The following is a 22,179-nucleotide window of genomic DNA, read 5'->3' on the forward strand; positions in this document are numbered from 1 at the left end:
TTATTAGATCACATGGTAGGTTTATGTTTAAATTTATAAGGCACTCCCAAACTGTTTTCCAGATAACATTTTGAAATATATTGTTTGGCATCTTTACCTGAAACATATGAGAGTTTCAGTTCTTCTACACTCTTGCCAACACTTGGTTTTGTCAGGAATTTTTAACTTAAGCTATCCTAGTGAGTCTGTAGTAGAATTACAATGTGGTTTTAGTCTGTATATCTCTAGAGACTAATCATGTGGAGTATCTTTTCATGTGTATATTTGCCATCTGAATTTTTTTAATCTGGTTGTTTCTCTTCTTATGAATAACTTATAGAATTTCATTGTTTTTGAAAACAAGTCGTTTATCAGCTACGTGTTTTGCAGACATTTTTTCCAGATTCATATTTGCATGGTATATCTTTTTCACCTTTTATCTTTACCTATCTGTGACTTTTTTACTTAAAATGCAATTTTAACAGGTTGTACCTAGTTGGATTTTGCCTTTTTAATCTGTCTCTGCCTTGTAATGGGATTGTTTGAAACATTTACACTTAATGTAATTTCAGTATGGTTGAGTTTAATTCTATGATTCTGATGTTTTCTATTCATCTCATATGGTCTTTTTTTTTTCTGCCTTTATTTGATTGAGTTTTGTTTGGTTTTTATGTATTCTCTTTTATCTCTTCTTTTGGTTTTTATGTATACCTCTTTGCTATTCTTTTTAAAATTGGTTTCTGTATTTACAGTCTCATCTTTAACTTGTCACAGTCTACCTCATGTTCATATAAGAAGTTACAAACTACTTCCTTTTTCCTCTCTCCTCCCTTGTGCTATTGTTTTCATTAACTTTTTCTACCTTTGTTATAAATCGCAGACTACATTATTATTATTTTGTGGTTAGACAGTTGCCTTTTAAAGTAGTCTTAAACTAAGGAAAAATATCTCATATTAATCCACATGCTTACATTCTAGAGCTCTTAATTCCCTTCTGTGGTTGCCAATGTCTATCTAGTATTGTTTTCCTTCCACTAAAAACTACCTTAACATTTCTTATATGTGTGCTACTGCAGATGATAAATTCTCCAGCTTTTGTTTGCCTGAAAACGTCTTTATTTTGTCTTCATTTTATGAAGGACACTATTTCCCCTGGATGTAGAATTTTAGATTGTAAGTTTTTCTTTCACTATTTTAAAGATGTCATTCATTGTCTTCTGGTTGGCAGTGTTTGTGACAAGAAGTCAGCCCTGTCAGCCTTATTTTTGTTTTCTTGTACACAATGTATCTCTTTCTTGGCTACATTAAAGAGTTCCTCTTTAAAATTGGTTTTCAATAACTTTTTTAAAGAATTTTAAAAATATGTATTATATATTTATTCTTGGCTGCATTGGGTCTTCGTTGCTCTGCATGGCCTTTCTCTAGTTGCAGAGAGAGGGGGCTACTGTCTAGCTGTGGTATGTGGGCTTCTGTTTGCAGTGGCATCTTGTTTCAGAGCATGGGCTGTAGGGCACTCAGGCTTCAGCAGCTGTGGCACACAGGCTTAGTTGCCCTCATGGCATGTGGGATCTTCCTGGACCAGGGATTGAACCCATGTCCCCTGCATTGCAAGGCAGATTCTTAATGACTGGACAACCAGGAAAGCCATCAATAATTTTATTATGATGTGTTTTGCTGAGATTTTCCTTATATTTATCTTCTCTTGAGTTTATTAAAATTTTAAGACCCATGGCTTATAGTTTTCATCAAAATTTTAAAAAATTTGGCCACTATTTTTTCAAATATATTTTTTGACGCAAAAGCCCTTTTTGTGTTTCTGAACTCCAGTTGAATGTGTGTTCAGTTCAGTTCAGTTGCTCAGTCGTGTCCGACTCTTCGCGACCCCATGAATCGCAGCACGCCAGGCCTCCCTGTCCATCACCAACTCCCGGAGTTCACCCAGACTCACATCCATCGAGTCAGTGATGCCATCCAGCCATCTCATCCTCTGTCGTCCCCTTCTCCTCCTGCTCCCAATCCCTCCAAGCATCAGAGTCTTTTCCAATGAGTCAACTCTTTGCATGAGGTGGCCAAAGTACTGGAGTTTCAGCTTTAGCATCATTCCCTCCAAAGAAATCCCAGGGCTGATCTCCTTCAGAATGGACTGGTTGGATCTCCTTACAGTCCAAGGGACTCTCAAGAGTCTTCTCCAACACCACAGTTCAAAAGCATCAATTCTTTGGCGCTCAGCCTTCTTCACAGTCCAACTCTCACATCCATACATGACCACAGGAAAAACCATAGCCTTGACTAGACGGATCTTTGTTGGCAAAGTAATGTCTCTGCTTTTGAATATGCTATCTAGGTTGGTCATAACTTTCCTTCCAAGGAGTAAGTGTCTTTTAATTTCATGGCTGCAGTCACCATCTGCAGTGATTTTGGAGCCCCAAAAAATAAAGTCTGACACTGTTTCTACTGTTTCCCCATCTATTTCCCATGAAGTGATGGGACCGGATGCCATGATCTTTGTTTTCTGAATGTTGAGCTTTAAGCCAGCTTTGTCACTCTCCACTTTCACTTTCATCAAGAGGCTTTTGAGTTCCTCTTCACTTTCTGCCATAAGGGTGGTGTCATCTGCATATCTGAGGTGATTGATATTTCTCCCGGCAATCTTTATTCCAGCTTGTGCTTCTTCCAGTCCAGCATTTCTCATGATGTACTCTGCATAGAAGTTAAATAAGCAGGGTGACAATATACAGCCTTGATGTACTCCTTTTCCTATTTGGAACCAGTCTATTGTTCCATGTCCAGTTCTAACTGTTGCTTCCTGACCTGCATACAAATTTCTCAAGAGGCAGGTCAGGAGGTCTGGTATTCCCATCTCTTTCAGAATTTTCCACAGTTTATTGTGATCCACACAGTCAAAGGCTTTGGCATAGTCAAGAAAGCAGAAATAGATGTTTTTCTGGAACTCTCTTGCTTTTTCCATGATCCAGTGGATGTTGGCAATTTGATCTCTGGTTCCTCTGCCTTTTCTAAAACCAGCTTGAACATCAGGAAGTTCACGGTTCACATATTGCTGAAGCCTGGCTTGGAGAATTTTGAGAATTACTCTAGCGTTAGTTTAGCCTTACTACTAATGCAAGATCCTTCTGAATCTCTATTGAATGCTCAGGTATCCAGAGAAGACCCTCCTGTTCATGTAGCTGCTATACAGACAGCTGTTTTTCCTGTGTGAGAACTGGGAACTGTGCAGCTTCAAGACTTGTTTTATTGCCCAGTTTTGTACAGTTTTACTCTGAGTTTATTCAGCTTAGTATTCAACCAAAGACTCAAAGTTTTCCCTAAAGCTGATCACTGGGGGTTCTTTCTCTCTGTGGCTTTTGTCTCTCTAGCATTCTGCCCTGCATTTCAAACCCTACATCCTAGATTCTGATTGTGTCTCCCAAACTCAGAGAGGCTACCTTCTCTGCATGGGTCCCCTTCCTGCTCTGTGATCCAGAAATGTCTGCAGGAAGAAAGTCAAAGCAATTGTGGGGCTCATCTATATTTTCCCTTCTCTTGGGGATTACCCTGCACTGCTTGTGAATGATGATGGAAAACAGTTTTTCATATATTATATCCAGTTTGATAGTTGTTTGTGACAGAAATCAATTCCAATATCAGCTACAGTTTCATAGCCAGAAACAGAAAAGTCTCCTTTTTCTTATTAAAAAAAAACAAAGCAAAACACATACACACATGGTGTCTTCTTTCTTGGCTGCTGTGCTTGATTGTGATGATGGCTGTGTTAGCCAAGTAATAGACTTGAGAAAAGCTGGCTTGCAGACAAAGCTAATATGACAAGAATGGCAGGGACTTCCCTGGTGGTCCAGTGATTAAGAGCCCGCCTGCCAATGCGGGGGACATGGGTTCAATCGTTGGTCCAGGAAGATTCCACACTGCAGGGCAACTAACCCCGGGCGCCCCAACTACTGAGTTCATGCTCTGGAGCCCATGCTCCACGGCAAGACAAGCCATTGCAATGAGAAGCCTATACAGTGCAATGAAGAGTAGCCCCTGCTCGCTGCAACCAGGGAAAACCCGTGCACGGCAACGAAGGCAGAGCACAGCCAAAAATAAATAATAAAATAATATTCATTTTTTTAAAAAATTGTGGCAGGGACAAAGGGAGAATGCCTGTGTCCTTGGTGACATCATCGGTCCACTGAACTAATCAACTGGGGAACCCCTCCTGAAGAATTATTGGTATGTGAAAAACTTTTTTTCTTAATTTTTAAGCCAGTTGGGTTGCAGTTTTTGTTACTTGACATCAAAGGTATCGTAATTAATACAAATTAATGTACTAATAAAATAGCAAATGCTCAGTACTCGTTAGTAATAAAAGATATACAGTTGTAGAACACTGTGTGCCATCTAGGTTGTGCACTGAGAGATTTATGTGTAATTATCGCACTTAGGGCTTCCCTGTTGGCTCAGATGGTAAAGAATCTGCCTACAATGCGGGAGACCTGGGTTCCATCCCTGGGTTGGGAAGACTCCCTGGAGAAGGGAATAGCTACCACCCGCTCCAGTATTCTGGCCTGGAGAATTCCATGGACTGTATAGTCCATGGGGTTGCAAAGAGTCAGACACGATTGAACGACTTTAACTTCACTATCTCACTTCATGTCATAGCCAACCTAGTAGGTAGTGAGTACCAACCCCACTTTACAGATGCAGAACTTGAGGCTGAGAGAAAAGCACAGTTTTCAAGCTTGCAGATTTAATCCAATCGCTGGCTTCTCTGACTTCAAAGTTACACTGTTATTTAGTCTTTCTAATACTGGTTTTTAAGTCCCTAAACTTAATCTAGACCACAGATCTTTTCATTAAAAGGAGAAAACTGATCAATGAAAAAAAGTACCATTCAAGATGGGAAATCAGGACACCCAAATGTTAGCTCAGTCAGGAGAGAGAAAGTTCTAATCTAGTCCTGGATCCTAAATTCCCCTGCCTGCCATTTCTGAGGATAAAGTTTGAGTGCTTTCTGCTAAGTCAGGACAGCTGGCCCAATCAGAATAAAGACCACCTGAAGCAGGCAAGCATCTGGGAATCAGAGTTAGGTCCCCAGCAGCAAAAGATCCAGATGTGCAACAAGGCTGAAACAGCAACCAGGGAGCATTGTCAGGGCCACCCATCCTGAAGGAAGTTTTCAAGTCAGAGTCAGGGATACAGGAGGTAGGAAACAGAAGTTGCTGGGAAAAGCCCAGAGTCCCATGTCATAGCCCTGCTATCAGGAAACTGAACGATGCTTGTTTAGAGATGCTGGAAAGAGGGAAAGAGCCACAGCCCTTAAAGCTTACTCTGTTTGTGCTAGGAATGCCAAAGTGATAGCTTTAAAACTTTGAGAGATATAAAAATGGACTGCATTCTGGTGGATACGGAGTAAATCCTCTAGGAAACTCTTTATAAGTCACTTAGTATAAGTGAAGTTTCTGAGAGCTGCTGTCAGCAGAGAGAGAGAGAGAAAGGTGGAGAAACTCAGGAGCAGGCAAGAAGATGAGCCATACTGATGCAGGGCAGCAAGCCCAGAGCTGGGGTCCAGTGGGTCAACTGCACAGGATCCAGGCGATCCAGTAGATCATTGTAGAAAGATCCTTCTGCAATGACTGACTCTAGGCAGACTCAAGATGAGAATGGGCATGAGGCTGAAAAAGCACATTTCTGTTCCTAACTAGTGCCTTTCCCAAATAGGTTGGGCAATAAACCAGAATGAGTCATCAAGGCAGTGAAAACACATCACCAACAGAAAGGAGGGTACCTGGAGGGATGGGGGGAGTGTGTGCATGTATGTGTGTGTGTGTTGTAGGGATATAAGCCAAGAGACAGAAGGAAGGGGACTCGTCTTTCTCCCCAATGCCAAGAAGTCTGAAAATGACAATAATTTGGGTAGAACTGCCTTCAGAAGTGGGGAGGAGACAAGAGACATCTAAGGCATGACAGATTGAGTAAAAAGAGCAATAAAAATTGCATTAGCTATGGAGGAGAACAAGGAAAAATGAAAACAGCGAATTTGCTGGTGGGGGAGGGTGGGACGGTGGATGCTTTTTAAAAAAAATCTGTTATTTCAATACATAGCTCTTTAAAAATGACATCCTGTGTTTGAGAGTCAGGATTTCATCTGGGTAGTCCTAAATCCCTGTCCTGGAATTTAGCTTGCTGCCCCAGGGGCTGGTAGCACTTTAAATTGATCCTGAGAACAAAGAAGGGAGACTTTGCCATATTTTAATGTCCTCCAGCTGCCGGGCCAGCCCCTCCCAGGCCTTAGCCCTGACCACACCCTCAGAGCACTCTGCTTTTGGGCAGTCTGTGCTCCCTGAGGTTTGGCTGTGGTGGAGTTAGATCGGCTCCCTGGAAAATGTTACTGCCCATGTCACTGGTTGCAGAAAGCATTCTGCCTTTGGCATGAGGGCCCTTGCTGGCTTTAATTTCTCAGGCTCTCCCATAGGGAGGGGAGGGATGAGGATGAGGGGAGCTCTCTTCTCCGCAACTGCAGTGTGGATAGGGAGACTTGCTGGAAGGCCTGTGCTGGTTGATCAATGAAAGCCTGACACTCCCCTTGCTAAGTGGTCCTTCCAGCCTGGGTAAAATGATATGACATCCAGCTCCACCTTCGTGGCATCTCACAGGGGACGTTCAGCAAGCTAACCCATTTTACAAACCACCAGATTTGAAGGTCCCTCCCCCTGAAACCCAGCAAGGAGAACCTGGATGCTTAAATCTCCTATGTCCTGTATTAATTAAATTTTTAAACTTTAAAATTAAACGAAACACTGTGAAGGTTTCTCAAAAAATTAAAAATTATCATACACCCAGCAATTCCACTTCTAGATATTCCCCAAAGAGTTGAAAGCAGGTACTCATACAGATGTTTGTACCTCAGCCTTCACAGCTTCATTATTCACAATAGTGAAAAGGCAGAAGTGACCCACATGTCCATCACCAGGTGGGTGGATAACAAAACCTGGTACATACAGACAATGGAATATTATTCAGCCTTAAAAAGGAAGGGGAAACCTGACATATGCTACAACATCAATGAACCTTGAAAACATTGTGCTCAGTAAAAGAAGACAGTCACAAAAGGACAAATAGGATCCTACTTATATGTGGTACCTGGAGTAGTCAAAGGATAGAGATAGAAGAATGGTGGTTGCCAGGGGAAGTAGGGAATGGAGAGTTAATAAAGACGTCAGTCATGCCGATGAAAAGGTTCTAGACATGGATATTGGTGCTGACTGCCCAAGAATGTGAATGTGCTTAATGCCACTGAATTGTCCGCTTAAATGGTTCAGATGGTAAACTTCTGTATATTTTACTACAAAAATTAAATGAAACGCATTAAGTAATTTAGTTATTCACTTAGTTAATGAGCATTTATGGGGAACTCATATGCCAGTGTTGTATTACTAGACCGAATACAAACAGAGAGTAAAAAATGTTACTGCTCCCAAAGAGGTCACCATCCAAGGTGCCAAATACAGTCTAGCCAAACTAGACTCATTTCCTTCCTAGACACTGTCAAGGGAATCCATAGATAGAAATGCATCTTTTTTTGCCAGACCTTTTTTTAAAATTCTTTCAAGTCTTAGTCCTCTCTACCTAGTCCCTTTCTCCCCTATACTTACACACACCTGTATGCCTTTCAGTTCAGTTCAGTCGCTCAGTCGTGTCCGACTCTTTGCGACCCCATGAATCGCAGCACGCCAGGCCTCCCTGTCCATCACCAACTCCCGGAGTTCACCCAGACTCATGTCCATCGAGTCAGTGATGCCATCCAGCCATCTCACCCTCTGTCATCCCCTTCTCCTCCTGCCCCCAATCCCTCCCAGCATCAGAGTCTTTTCCAATGAGTCAACTCTTTGCATGAGGTGGCCAAAGTACTGGAGTTTCAGCTTTAGCATCATTCCTTCCAAAGAAAGCCCAGGGCTGATCCCCTTCAGAATGGACTGGTTGGATCTCCTTGCAGTCCAGGGGACTCTCAAGAGTCTTCTCCAACACCACAGTTCAAAAGCATCAATTCTTCGGCGCTCAGCCTTCTTCACAGTCCAACTCTCAATCCATACATGACCACAGGAAAAACCATAGCCTTGACTAGACAAACCTTTGTTGGCAAAGTAATGTCTCTGCTTTTGAATATGCTATCTAGGTTGGTCATAACTTTCCTTCCAAGGAGTAAGCGTCTTTTAATTTCATGGCTGCAGTCACCATCTGCAGTGATTTTGGAGCCCCAAAAAATAAAGTCTGACACTGTTTCTACTGTTTCCCCATCTATTTCCCATGAAGTGATGGGACCGGATGCCATGATCTTTGTTTTCTGAATGTCGAGCTTTAAGCCAGCTTTTTCATTTTCCACTTTCACTTTCATCAAGATTTTTAGTTCCTCTTCACTTTCTGCCATAAGGGTGGTGTCATCTGCATATCTGAGGTGATTGATATTTCTCCCGGCAATCTTGATTCCAGCTTGTGCTTCTTCCAGTCCAGCGTTTCTCATGATGTTCTCTGCATAGAAGTTAAATAAACAGGGTGACAATATACAGCCTTGACGTACTCCTTTTCCTCTTTGGAACCAGTCTGTTGTTCCATGTCCAGTTCTAACTGTTGCTTTCTGACCTGCATACAAATTTCTCAAGAGGCAGGTCAGGAGGTCTGGTATTCCCATCTCTTTCAGAATTTTCCACAGTTTATTGTGATCCACACAGTCAAAGGCTTTGGCATAGTCAATAAAGCAGAAATAGATGTTTTTCTGGAACTCTCTTGCTTTTTCCATGATCCAGCAGATGTTGGCAATTTGATCTCTGGTTCCTCTGCCTTTTCTAAAACCAGCTTGAACATCAGGAAGTTCACGGTTCACATATTGCTGAAGCATGGCTTAGAGAATTTTGAGCATTACTTTACTAGCATGTGAGATGAGTGCAATTGTGCAGTAGTTTGAGCATTCTTTGGCATTGCCTTTCTTTGGGATTGGAATGAAAACCGACCTTTTCCAGTCCTGTGGCCACTGCTGAGTTTTCCAAATGTGCTGGCATATTGAGTGCAGCACTTTCACAGCATCATCTTTCAGGATTTGAAATAGCTCCACTGGAATTCCATCACCTCCACTAGCTTTGTTCGTAGTGATGCTTTCTAAGGCCCACTTGACTTCACATTCCAGGTTGTCTGGCTCTAGGTCAGTGATCACACCATCATGATTATCTGGGTCGTGAAGATCTTTTTTGTACAGTTCTTCTGTGTATTCTTGCCACCTCTTCTTAATATCTTCTGCTTCTGTTAGGTCCATACCATTTCTGTCCTTTATCGAGCCTATCTTTGCATGAAATGTTCCCTTGGTATCTCTGATTTTCTTGAAGAGATCTCTAGTCTTTCCCATTCTGTTGTTTTCCTCTATTTCTTTTCATTGATCGCTGAGGAAGGCTTTCTTATCTCTCCTTGCTACGAACCCTTATAACATCATCGTGTAATCACTGGCCTGTGTATTTATCACTTCTAGACTCTGGTCTCCCTGATTCATCCCGCCCCTAACACCAGAAATGCTGTATTCATGTGTCAGAGAATGTGGGATGAGCCTTGCTACTCCAAATGTGGTCTGAAAACCAGCTGTGTCAGCATCACTTGGAAGCTTATTAGCAATGCAGGCTCTGAGACCCCACTCAGACCTATTTAATCAGAATTTGCATTTTTATAGGTACCCCAGATGATCTGATTGGATTCCCTGTGGGCTCACATATAGAGTCTGCCTGCAATTCAGGAGACTCGGCTTTGATCCCTGGGTCAAGAAGATCCTAGAGAAGGAAATGGCAATCCACTCCAGTATTCTTGCCTGGAAAATCCCATGGGCGGAGGAGCCTGGCAGGTTACAGTCCATAGGATCACAAAGAGTCAGGCATGACTGAGCGACTTCACTTTCACTTTCAGATGATCTGTGCAGTACATTCCAATTTGAGCAGGCTGGGTGCAGGCGGGTAGAGGTTAACATAGGTGGGTGGGGAGCATGTACTTGGGTGTGTGTGTTCACACACACTTTTTTGTAGGGTTTGACCACCCCCTTAAGGAGACCCTAATTGGTAGCCTCTGGAAGCATCCCCTCTAATTATTCAACCCATCTCTAGATACATTAACCACAACTTTCTTCCCAAACAGTGACTGAACAGAAGTTAAGCAAGAAGTAGAAGAAAATGAGCCGTAATACAGAGGATTCGAGCCTGCCTGGGTGAGGCTCCATTCAGCACAATGGAACAGTTACTACTTCCTCCCGTTAAATCTTAATACCACAGCAAAGTTGACATGGTAAAATCCCTCGCCTAGTAAACATTTCTGCTTTCCGGCTGACTGTTTATTTCTTTCAAGGAAGAATTTCAGAGTCATATGCTTGTAAAGGTAAATTTTTAAGCTTCTACTTTAATACCTCCATTTCACAGGAGAGCAAACTGAAGACCAAGTGAGGTTGAACGAGCCTGACCTGACTTGACCCCTAGGATCAAGGCTAGACTGAAGCCGTGAGCACCCGGCAGATTAATGAGTTGATGTCCCTTCAACTTGTTAGTTTTGAAATATTTGTTCAACACTTATCTGGTATTCCATGGATAAACTGATCTTCTGTTAATAAAAATTGCGTACAGAAATGGATCCTATTGTTAATTTATACCTATTGGCCAAAACAGAGTCTTTGTACCAAAAAAACCTGGTAAAATATTTTCCACTTTTCTGATGTTCTTATTCTCACTTCCATTTTCTTTTATAATTTTCTAAACATGACAACTTCATCATGGGAGTATGAAAGGGTTTTCAATTTAAATAAAAACAATTAGCTGACTTGATCTTAGTAAGTAGCACTATTTGCCCCTATTCAGGTTTGGTATTCATGTAATCGTGACTGCTAACTTCAGATATGGCTGCATCAGGCAAGTGTATGTGGCACTTCTGTGTACAATCCACAGAGGTAGGTCAATTTGGCAGAGTGGGTTTTTTGTCTTGTTTTTTTTTTTTTTAATTTAAGTATAGTTGATTAACAGTGTTGTGTTAGTTTCTGATATACACTAAGTGATCCAATTATATATATATTTATTTATGTATATTCCTTTTTATATTATTTTCCATTATGGTTTATCATAGGATACTGAGTAAAGTTCCCTGTGCTACACAGTAGTACTTTGCTGTTTATCTGTTTTGACAGACTGTTTTTAAATTTACTACTCAAGGGTGCTGTGTGTTTTGTGGAGACAGACCAATAGTCACATGACTTCAGGGGAAATCTAAATTAAGTGGCAATCGTTCCAATTTATAACAGCAGTGTTCTGTTACCCTGGGCAGTTGCTTGGCTGGATCTTATTAATCCAGCTCTGACTGAAATCTAGGCATCTGGGCATATCTGGAAGATTAAAGGGACAGGCTTCCAGGAGACTATTTGCATGAAGGGCCAAGAAAGGCCATGGAAGAAAGGATTACTGGAAAAAGAAGCATCCTAATGAGTCAGACCCACAAACTTGTCTCAGCACCTCCCATTTTCTAGTGGCAGCTCCATTTGCCCTAGGGACCTTCGGAATATTCCCCGACTTCTCCTGCTTCCTCTCCTGATCCAGAATGCGGCTCTGGCACTGAGGAGTAGTGAGCTCAGTGCTCTTCACCACAGGTACCAGCAGCAGAACATCAGAGGACCCGTGGAGACCAGAGAAGGAGAGGAGGAGCATGGAGGATGTCACGTGGGACTTGGAAGGACTTGTTGATGAGCACAGGTGAGCCTTCCCAGGGTACCCAGAATAGGACCAGAGAGCCATCTATAGCAAATATTAGGGTTAGTCTATTTATTTCCTACGCTCTCTTGTTCTGATGGAAGAAACAATAAACCAGGAGTCAGGACCTCTGCTTTTTCCTACTCACGTGACCATTGGCATTTGGTGATCTCTCTGATCCTCACTTTCCTCTTTTGTAAAACAGGACTCTAATAATTGCCTGATTCCTTTCCAAGAATATTGAGTTTCATGTGATATAAAGTCCTTGAAGGACTTCCCTGGTGGTCCAGTGGCTAAGAATCTGCCTGCCAGTGCAGGAGACATGGGTTCGATTCCTGGTCTGGGATCATTCCGCATGCTGCAGGGCAACTGACCCCACTGACCCTGCGCACCACAATGACTAAGCCTGCTTCCTAGAGCCCACGAGCTGCGACTACTGAAGCTGCACAACAAGGAAACCACCACAAGGAGAAACTCGCGCCCCCCAACTGGAGGGCGGCCCCCACTCACTGCAATACAGAAGGTGCGTCCTGGCAACCAAGACCCAGCACAGCCATCAACAAAACAAAACAAAAACCCTGAAAGAGTTTTGCTACCTATAAACAAAAGTAAGGTATTAACCAGAAGAAAGTCAGCCCCCAAGGTTAGGGCCCGAGAGAGAAGGCTGTAGACTAAGATGAGAGAGGCACCTAGGAACCCAGGGTTAGAGATTTTACCTTTGTGCTAAAGGAACAAAGAAATACTATGAGAAAAAAAAAAAAGAAATACTATGAGATAGCTAACATCAGCTGCTTGACAGAGGAGCTGACTGAATGGTGCCCCCTGGAATTGTGTGACACAGAGCTCAGGTTCTTTGGGCCCCCACAACTCCTTGTGTTGCGTTAAAACTTGATTGTGTGTTTGAATCACCTGCACTAGACTTGATGTTATTTGACTGTCAGCAGAGGTACTTTTTTGGGGGGAAGAAGCTAAGCAATGGGCAAAATCTCTGAGTGGACATGCCTATCTACATATTATCCTGGGTGGTGACTGAAAAAAGCTTAACCCAAGATTTCGCAGAGCCGCATGTCACATCCTGTCTAGAAGAGGGCTTTCCCAGGCAGGCCGGAGGCTCCCTCAGCATTCCGTAGTTATTGCCATTAGGTCATAGTCTCAGGTTCTTTGACAGACAGGTAACATACAGAGAAGTACAGGTTATGGCATGCAGTGCTCCAACAGGCTCTGGGCCACACAAACCAAAGTAGTGACTTGAATGGTAGAAAACCTTCTGTAAGAAGTTAAAGTGGCCTTGGTTATGTTAGAAATCATTGTTAGCCTCACCAGTGGATCCTATCACAATGGAAAATTTGGGTGTTCTTTCAGGTTAGGAAGGGTGTCCTTTCCTTGGGAAGGAATACTACAGAATGCTGTGCTAATCACATTTGGACAAAAAGTATTGCAGATATTTCCGTGTTCCACACAGAAAGCCTCAGCAGTGAAACCAGAAAATGCAATCTTGGCAGAAACCACTGGGGTTCCTGGAAACCCATTCAGTGCAGACACCTGGGGCCAGATCCCTGGAGCAAAAGAGGTATTCCCTTCTTATCCCGGCCGGTGACAGCTGCTTTGTGGTCCACTGTCCAGGGTCTAAATGGCTCAGTTGTCAATCAAACAGCCTTCAATCAGTCGTCAAGTTCTAAATTTCTATGAGTCTGTCATCAAATTCTCCATTTGTAACTAAGTATCCAAGGGTCTATCTCTGACTCTATGGAAGTTACAGGGTCTCTTCTTCCCATCCCCCATTATCCCAAGAGCTTATCTGTTTGAAAAACCAGTGAATAAAACTAAAGAGCATTCACATCTATTTAACATCTTCTGTTAAAGCCCTGCAAGCAAATTACTTTTCCAGATAACTGAAACTTACTTCATTAAGTGCCAAGGATTTATTTGAACTTGTTTTGATGGAAATCTTTTCAAAATGTATCATACAGCTTTCTATTTTCTTTTCTTTTTTTAAAAATTAAGACTGGGGAGATTTATTAATCTTTTCAGGAACTCTGATACAAAGCACAGTAAAAGGCCACAGACCAGTAAATAAACATCATGGTTTTTGGCTCTTTCAAACTGCTGCTACGGCTGTAAGAGCAAAACACCCTTTTTCATCACTTTGAACGGAGGAGTACAAATGGCAAATAAAAAGCTTTAGTCACTTCTCTGATTTAAAAGTTTAATAAAGCTTTAAGTGTTTGCTGGTTTAAATACTACCTAAAAAAATAATAATTAAAAAAAATTTAACATGAGATTTATATAGAAAGTGACTTGGTTTTTAAGGCAGTGCAGTTGGTTCCTATGCCATAAGAAACTCACCCTCCAGATTTATGAATTAGTAAAGTAATAGATCGTATTATAGGCCCGAGTCACATAAATTTATATGTTATTAGCATGATCTTTAAAATTTACAATATAAACAAAACTGTATATATATATTAGCTTTGTTTTCCAAAATAATAGGCAACTCATTAGCCAAAGATACCATAGTCTAGAAAACAAAAAGGCGCATCTGTATAGATTCATGCTCTTATTCCCTCTATGATTCGGTTAGGTAGTCTACATTTTGACCAAGTAATAAATACAGTGTATTCTATTATTTTCATTCTATTTTCCACTTTTGTCTTCAGCAGCAAATTTTGGCATTTACGACATGACATTAAAGAGTTTAAGAACATTGGGTGTTATTTACAATTTTCCTAAATCTAAAAACTAGAAGATGGTCAAAGAGATTAAAAGACGATTAAAATCTGTATCATCACACACCCCCATATATGTGTAAATTCACTACCTTAAAAAGTCTTCAATTCTACTTCTATTTTCTTAAAGTTATGGTACTGAACATGATATAGTCTTTATTTTTTTTAATGGAAACAAGTCTTTATTAAGTAACTTTTAACATCAGAAATATAAATAAAACTCTTGCAGTTCTCTTTACAGCAGATATATCATATCAGTGCTTTGGCTACCTTAAAAGCTCTTTACCATAAAATATTTGGTTTTAAAGTTTACTCAAATAGAATGCATAATCCCTATGACTCCCCTACATTACATAACAAAAGAGTGTGCTAAAATTAGTAAATACTTTTTTTTTTTAATTAGTAAATACTAAACTGAATTGATTATTTATCATTCTCAGTTTGTGGTTTTTAGAAACAGTACAATTATCTAACATATGTCGATTCCTCGGCTTACTAGTTGGGGTGTACAGTGCAACAAAATACAAAATACATACTTGGTGAACATCCGTTTTATCTGCAAGACAGCAGCTAAAGATTAGGTTTCAATACTGACATTTAACTATCCTACAAGCAATTAGCATTACCTCAGAAATGTAGCCTTTCTTTAAGTTACTATTCATTTGCAACCGTTTGTTCAACAGATGTTTTGTACGTAGCTAGTAAGGATTAGACCCTCCTAACTCCTGGGAATACAATGCACTGTACATGAATCCTGTCCTCTAAGAGCTTTCAGGCGATGGAGGAGATAGAGAAGTTAACAAGCAGTTGCTGTACAGCAAGCTACTACCCTGCTAGGGTACAGGGAGAGGAGGACTTTAATCTTGAGGTCGGGAAAGGCTTCCAAAGGCCCTTGCAAGTGGAAACTGAAGTACCAGCAGAACTTAGTTGAAGCAGGAATGAAGCACTGAAGGGCATCTTTCAAGAAGCTGCTACTGCTCCTAAGTCGCTTCAGTTGTGTCCGACTCTGTGCGATCCCATAGACAGCAGCTCACCAGGCTGGGATTCTCCAGGCAAGAACACTGGAGTGGGTTGCCATTTCCTCTCCAATGCATGAAAGTGAAAAGTGAAAGTGAAGTTGCTCAGTCGTGCCCGACTCTGCTACTGCTCCTAAGTCGCTTCAGTTGTGTCCGACTCTGTGCGATCCCATAGACAGCAGCCCACCAGGCTCCTCTATCCTTAGGCCTCTCCAGGCAAGAATACTGGAGTGGGTTGCCATTTCCTTCTCCATCGTTCAAGAAGAGAGAACTGCAAAAGCAAATGCCAGACGTACTATGGAGTTTGAAGGAAAACGCAGAGAAGACCAAGGGGGTAGGGGGTAGGGGCACGCAGTAGTGGGGATGTGCTCTGATGAAACCACAGGGCATCTAATGCAAAGAAGGCTAGAGCCTGGAGACATGAACAGAACCAGGACACCAAGAGCTCCCTATGTCTTTGGATACCAATCGGATCTTCATCTTCTTTTCAGTCTGTGCACAGCACAGTTTGACTTATCAGCAAACAAACGTTAATTGGCCACCTACCAAATGCCAGGTGTTGATAATAATAATTGCTAACCATGAGTGCCTACTATATGCCAGACATGTCTCTAAGCACTTTTGAAGGTTGCCTTTTTTAATCCTTAGGAAATGGGCATTACCACCAGGGGATTTCCCTGGTGGCACAGTGGCTAAGAATTCACCTGCCAATGCAGGGAACCCAAGTTTGATCCCTGGACTGGAGAGATTCCACATGCCAAGGGACAGCTAAGCCTGTGTGCCACACCTACTGACCCCGCATGCCTAGAGCCTGTGCTCTGCAACAAGAGAAGCCACCACAATGAGAAGTCTGCTCACAGCAATAGCACCCACTCACCATAGCTAAAGAAAGCTTGTACAAAGCAATGAAGACCCAGAGGAGCCAAAAATAAAGTAAATAAATAAATAAAAATTTTTAAAAATACTGTGCCCATTCTACGGATGAGGAAATTAAGATTCCAAGAACTTAGGCAGCTTGCTTATTGCTACCCTGTTCATCTGGCCCATGCCATAGTAGGTGCCACAGATAATGAAGACATATCTAGGCAGATTTTTGTAGAAGTGCATGGCATTTTTTTTATGATCTCCACCATCATTTCTGCCTTACTCTATGGATCAAAGCAGTCCCAAAGACCCTCCCAAGTAAAGGGGACTTTGACCTCACCACCGGATGCGAGGAGAACCAAAGTCACATTGTCAGAGGAGCATGAAGCGTAGGAGATATTTTGGCTCCTACGTTTGGAAAATGCAGTCTGCCTGGGAGTACCTTGGGAGAAGGTCCACAGACGGAAGGGCTTGACCCCCTGCCTGGCCAGGCCCATCGTGCAGTGCACAAACTAGAAACCCACGCAGCAACCTCGGGCCCATCAGTTGTGTTTTGGGAGACCCTGACCTGGGTGAATCACCGAGGGAGAGAGTGTTTTCTGAATCTCCATGCTGTACCACCTGGGATCATTTTTACCTTACGTTGCCAAGGTCTTATTAGCAAGACTGGTGTAGCTAGGTGCACAGGAAGAAATACCCAACGATGTGAAGGTCTCCAGTCTCCCAGGCAGTGGGGGAAGCTGCAACAGGGGGGCGGCTATGGGGGGTGGGGGCAGACGGTGGGTGGTAGTTGTAGTGTTTGTCCCTGAGAGTTGATGATACCTGAGTCACTACCTCTCCCCAGGAGGTTGCATTTCATTAATTACGAACATAGTGGTTACCCTTCGAGAGCCTATTTGGGAAGGAGTATCCTGGAAAAGACTGGAATTGCTGGTAGGACAGTGGATGGAGGCTCAATGTATCCAGGTAAGCACTGTGTCAGCTGCTGATTTCTAGCCAAGATAAAAAAGCAAGAAATTGTAAATACACGCACGCATACACACACACACACCCAGGACTCACTGGATGGCTGAATCTGTTTTATTGTAGTGAGTGGTCAGAGAAGTGAAATAGTGGAACAGAAGCTCAGATAGGTAAACTGCAGAGGCTCCTAAACATCAGGCTAGTATCTTCTTACTTAGACCAGTTATTTCCAAACAGTTTTGATCATACAATCCAATAATATGACATTTTTTTGAGCACCCCTTGTTGAAATAAATACTCATCATGGATATACTAATAAATGGTGTACATTATACAACCTTTCCAAGAAGAGAATTAAAGCAGAGGCCAGATAATTATTAAAGATAATCCTAATTATCTTTATTTAAAATTTTTTTTCTAATTATTTTCTGTATCCCAACAGATGAGCACACACACTTAATGTTAGAGGCCACTGGCTCAGACAATGGGGAAGCTTTGAAGGATCTTGATCCTAGAAGAGACAAGGTCAAGGTGGCATAGGAGGAAATCTAGGTTGGTGGTGCTTATTATCTCCAGACCTCGGTGAGCCCTAGCCCTTGCCGTGGTTTTGTTACCAAAGAGAATCTATTATTCAGAGTGAACTCACCTGGCTCCCTCCTGGATTTCTTCATCTCTCTCCTTTCCCAGTTCTTCAGGGTTGGAATACTCACTGCATTGTTCAAGCCACTGAACAAACTGCATGGAGATCTATAGACCTGCAACATATCAAATAAAGGAAAATCATGTCTCATTCTGCCAAAGTTTTTCCTTGATCCAGCCTGAAAAGATACCCGGTCTGTCTTCCTTTGCTACCATGTGCTACAGTTTCTCTCATCACCAAAATCTTGATAGCTCCCTTTCTCTGGCGGCTTGTGTTGGAACCTTGTGAATCACCCGGTGGGCCAATACTGCTGTTCTGCGTAGGCGAATGTCTGATAATATTGTGTAATATGAGTTCAGCAGTGTGAATACGCACAGCTGTCGAATGTTAATTCTTTCGGCAGGCTTTAAAACACAAGCACCAGTCAGTCCTAAAGTCAAGCTTTGGAATGTCTGGTCCTCTTGTTTGTCAATAACCCCAAGGCTGGGAGTTGGTTGGAGTCCATGGGCTTACACTTTCCAACCAGTCATGGAAAGCCTGTCTGCCTACCCTCTTTCATCACTGCTACATTTTGGAGGATGTGGTTATTTATTTATTCATTTTTACTGCCTGATGTTGGGAACCCAGGTTTAACTGGTTTTTCAGAGTCTGTTAGGGAGGTGGGCTTAAGGTGCGTGGCAATGAATAAGCCACAGCCTTGCTCTGGTTCTAGGACCAGACTAGGGTGAGGCAAGTGAGGTGCCCAGGGTGCTGAGCTTTAGGAGGTATCAGTCTTAGCATCACCCACATGCAGGCCTGGCACCTGAGACAGATGCCTATTCAAATCTTACCTTGCTATTGGGGTCCCTTTCCTCTCCAGACTGTTTTTGTTCATCGTTCAGTGACTGAGTCATGTCTAACTCTTTGAGACTCCATGGACTGCAGGACGCCAGGCTTCTCTGTCCTTCACCATCTCCTGGAGCTTGCTCAAACTCATGTCCATCAAGTTGGTGATGCCATCCAACCATTTCGTCCTCTGTTACCCCTCTCTCCTTCTCGCTTCAATCTTTCCCAGCATCAAGGTCTTTTCCAATGAGTTGGCTCTTCGCATCAGGTTGCCAAAGTATTGGAGCTTTGGCTAGACTGACTTAGTGCCCAGGATAGAGCTGCTGAGATGTGAAGAGATGAATAATTTTTTTTTGCCAGGGTTTAAGCTGAATCCCATCTGGTCTAAGTACACACCAGACTCTGAAGTTTTAGTCCAGAGGGGCTGAGCCCAGATGGAGTTGGGAATGGAGCCCATGGTGATTCAGAGTTTTGAAAGTCTTTGAGGCTAGGAAAAATGAAATCGCAGAGATTGGGGGAGGAGAAATAATTCATGTCTCTTGCATACACACACGTCACTGCGGCCTGTGGTAAGTGGCTGGTGGCAGTTCCTTTGCTTGTGGGGAGCATTTGAGTCATTCACCTGCATCCTGCTGGCTTAAGGAGCCCTGGCCTTTTAAGCTCTGACCAGTGGGCCATCTGTTACTGAGTTAAAAATGTGACTTCTGCAAATTGGCTGCTCTCTCTGCTCGGTTTCTAGCACATTGGCACCAACAGTTTGAGTGTAATTCCGTTTGCTCTTTGATTCCTTCCAGGTCCTTTAGTAAAGAACAACATCTCATGAAATCCTTCCAGCTCACACACTTCTAACCTTTGAGTCAACCTTGATGGTTGGTCAAAGGCTATCAAAATGGCTCCAAATGCACAGATTAAGCAGCTCTTCACTGAATAGTTGGAGTATCCAAGAAAAGGACAAAAATGGAAGCAAAGATCGTCTTTTTTGCTTTGTTTCTTTCTTTTGAAATGGGGACAAGCTGGAAACAATCTAAATACCCAAAACAAGGAACTGGCTAAGTCAATTACGGTGCAGCAACTTGAGGGAATGCTATACAGCAATTAAAATAAGTGAGAAAATGACCTATGAAAATATCTTTATAATGTTAACACTTAAATCCAGAATACAGAACTATATGTTCACTGAATGAAATACATGAGTGCATGAACAGAAGAAACATGCATGCATAAAATTGTTTGCATGGGTGTGGTGATTTTTTTTCTCATTTAAACATGCTTTTAACGATGTTATCTATATAATGATATTGGTGTCCAAAAAATTTCTAAGTACTTTGAAAAAAAAGGAAGACGATCTGATGAAGACTAGGGATTAGTGTCATTCAGTGACTGTCCAGACCCCAGTGTGACAGGCTGGAGTGTGGGCTCTGGTTTCTTCTTCTTTTATTTCTTTTTGTTTATTTAATGAATTTATTTGGCTGCACCAGGTCTTAGTTGAGGCATAAGGGGTCTTAGTTCCCTGACCAGGATTGAACCCAGGTCCCCTGCGTTGGGAGCATGGAGTCTTAGCCACTGGACCACCAGGGAAGTTCCTGGACTCTGGCTTCTACCTGTCTGGGTTGAGATCCGATTTTGCCACTTTGTCGAAACGTGACCTTGAGCATATTCTTATCTCACCTGTCAAATAGAGATAAAAATGGTGTCTGTTACATAGGCTATTACAAGTTGCTGCGAGTTAGTGTATGTAGAGTGCTTAGAAAAATTCCTGGCCCAGAGTGAGCACTCAGCAAATATTAGCTCTCATGATTATACTGTGGATGCAAGAAACATCAGCCTGGGCAGAAAGCTTAAGTCAGAGGAATTTCTCTGGCTTGACCATGACCCATTCTCATAGGTCTTCTCCGACTTTTTTCCAAGACGATTCATGAGTATTTGGAAAGAGAGGGGGTCCTGGCTGCCTCAGCTGGCTGGCAAAAAGGAAGCCTCCCCACTGCCCCTGGCTACCACTCTTGCTGAGTCCTGCTGCCCACCGTGGAGAGGCTGGTTATCCCTTCCAAGGACAGAGAGGCACCCGCTGCTGAAGCTGCAGGGCTGGCGGTCAGGGCGGCAGCTAATGCAGATGCCAAAGCTGGGGCCATCTCCTGTGGATGCCCAGAGTCACATGCTGGCTGCCCACTGTGAGTCTCCTCTGTGCGCCACCACCTTGTCCTGGGGAGAGCATGGCTTTCACTTTTCATGTGTGTGCAGCCCGCTCACCCTCAGTCCATGGGGACGGGACAGGTCTGAGTGACAACACTGCTACTCTCCACCCTGCCCCTCCTTCCACCGCTGAGTCAGTGATGAGCCACAGACTGTGTGTGGCTGACTCTGCCCTTATTCCCAGGAGGCCCCACCTGTCTTCTTGCCAGCCACCTCGCTCTTCCCAGCAGGACAAGCCCAGACCTGACCGTATCCTCACGGGAGGACAGTTCTGCTCCAGCTGAGACCCCATGCAGCATGACAGGGGACTGACATCCAACCTGGAGAAAACATCTGGATGCAGGAATGAGGAACAGATGCCCAGACAGACCAAGGGCAGGGATGGTCAGTGTGGGAGGCGAGTGACTGAGGCTGCTGCTGACTGGACACGAAGGGTGAGGAGAGGAGGAAGGACGAGAGGCAGCTGCTGAAAAGGAACAAGGGAGGTCCCCAGCAGAGGCTAGGAAAAAAAAAAACAAAACCTCAAGCTCATTTGCACACATCAGCTTCAATCTCGCCAGAGTATCTTCCTCAATCCTTACCTCTCCATCCCCTACCCCGATTCTTTTCTGGCTTCTAATCTTCACGAAAGAAGAGTATTTGAGGTTGGGGGAGGGCAGGGGCTGTTCACTAGTGTGACTGTCTTACATATCTTGTTCTAGAGACAGACCTACGATTCAAGTAATGCTTTCTTTCCTCTTCACCAGAGTGGGATTGGAAATGGGGACAAGTTTCCTTACTAAAGGGGAGGGGGTGTGTTTGAGGAAAACTGGATGTTGTGAAAAGGGAAGAAGAGACAACAGTAAAAAGCCCTGGTGGAAATAAAGTGCTCCACCAGTCCTGTATCCATTAAAGTAATAACATCGTTGCATGGCGGGTTTATCACCCCCTTACAGCTCCTCAGCGTGGGAGCTGTGGCTCTTTTTAAAAATGAGAACGGAGTTGCGAGCTGCTGCTCCAGTGCGGAAGGGCAGGTCTCCGTGTGTCTCCCCTTCAGTTATCCTCCCTTACCACCCCCAATCTTGGACTTCTCCCAGCCTCTAGGACCATCACTAAAATTCATTTCACTCTTTAATTAGATTTCATGGAGTAAGGGATTGGGAGGGGTGCTGGGAAAGGCATTCATATGACCTCTTTCTGTAGAGAGGGGTAATGCTGTTGATAGGGGAGGTGGGACAATGGTTGCC

General features: G+C 43.0%; 1 protein-coding gene across 1 annotated transcript in view; it reads right to left on the reverse strand.

Annotated features, from left to right (window-relative positions):
• Positions 1 to 19,256, reverse strand: part of PTGFRN (prostaglandin F2 receptor inhibitor) — a 111,414-nt gene extending 92,158 nt beyond the window's left edge. Inside the window, exons 1-2 of the mRNA XM_070785847.1 lie at positions 18,769 to 19,256; positions 17,945 to 18,053 (exon numbers count right to left, since the gene is read on the reverse strand). Of these exons, the coding sequence (XP_070641948.1) occupies positions 17,945 to 18,053; positions 18,769 to 18,945 (286 nt within the window). The 5' untranslated portion in view covers positions 18,946 to 19,256. The remainder of the gene's footprint in view (positions 1 to 17,944; positions 18,054 to 18,768) is intronic.
• Positions 19,257 to 22,179: the final 2,923 nt, after the last annotated feature.

The sequence above is a fragment of the Bos indicus genome, chromosome 3 (assembly GCF_029378745.1).
Source record: "Bos indicus isolate NIAB-ARS_2022 breed Sahiwal x Tharparkar chromosome 3, NIAB-ARS_B.indTharparkar_mat_pri_1.0, whole genome shotgun sequence".
Taxonomy (NCBI): Eukaryota; Metazoa; Chordata; class Mammalia; order Artiodactyla; family Bovidae; genus Bos; species Bos indicus.